This window comes from Alternaria incomplexa (genome assembly GCF_024043165.1).
Source record: "Alternaria incomplexa strain BMP 0042 chromosome Unknown scaffold_14, whole genome shotgun sequence".
Classification (NCBI taxonomy): domain Eukaryota; kingdom Fungi; phylum Ascomycota; class Dothideomycetes; order Pleosporales; family Pleosporaceae; genus Alternaria; species Alternaria incomplexa.
In genome coordinates, this window is record NW_026249863.1 from 977,123 (window position 1) to 978,016 (window position 894).

The following is an 894-nucleotide window of genomic DNA, read 5'->3' on the forward strand; positions in this document are numbered from 1 at the left end:
CTATTTGTTCTGCACAGATAGCACTGATGTTGCAATCAACGCCTCCACGAAGGCCACAGCAGCGCGGATGCCTATACCTGCAATCTTATCCCCATCACCCAGATTTGGGTTGAAAGAGCACATGATAAACGATACCGGCGTAGCCTTCTTCGGCAACAAACTCATGCACCTAACCACATCCTCCTCCTGTAGTCCACCCTCACTCTCAAACCCATTGACCATACCCACGCTCTTATCCAGGACGTCCAAGTCAAGATGCACAAGCGACGGCGACATATCCCTCGCATCAAGACGCTTCTCCAACTCTTCCGGGAAATCCACAGCCTTCTCAGCATCACCCCAAATAACATCTGCTCCAGCTTCGGCAACAGTCTTCCTCTGCGTCTCAGTCACATCGCGCAGGCCAACATACAGAAACCGATCCTTGTAGCTCATCGGCGTATATCCTGGTATCTGCTCCGTATGCCAATGCCAGCTCTTACCCGCCAACATCGACAAGCCCATAGCGTCGAAATACCCATGCTGATTCGTCGAAGGCGTATCCATATCGTCGTGCGCATCAAAGTAGATGAAGTTGAGATCCTTGATACCCAACCCGCATGCTGCTCCTACGCTAGCCATGCAGTTGCCGGAGAGGATGAAGGGGAAGGAATTTCCATCTCGCGCTTTGCTGACTGCGAGGGAGGTACGGCGGAGGACTTCGAAACTGCGGCCTATCTCGCCTTCGAAGTCGTCGACGGGGGCGATTTCATCGATGTGGACGGTGACGCCTAGAGCTTCAAGTTGGGGAATGAGTCCGAGGGAACGTATTCGGTTTGGGCCATCGCCGACGCGGTGGTTGCGGAGGCCGACGTGGTAGGGTGAGAAGATGATGGTGATGGATGCAGCGGGCAT

General features: G+C 54.0%; 1 protein-coding gene across 1 annotated transcript; it reads right to left on the reverse strand.

Moving 5' to 3' along the window:
- On the reverse strand, positions 1-894 carry J4E90_009045 (uncharacterized protein; the record flags this gene model as incomplete). The annotated part of the gene is made up of 1 exon (XM_051438566.1): positions 1-894. One exon carries the CDS (start codon positions 892-894, stop codon positions 1-3), a length of 894 nt encoding a protein of 297 aa, XP_051287876.1.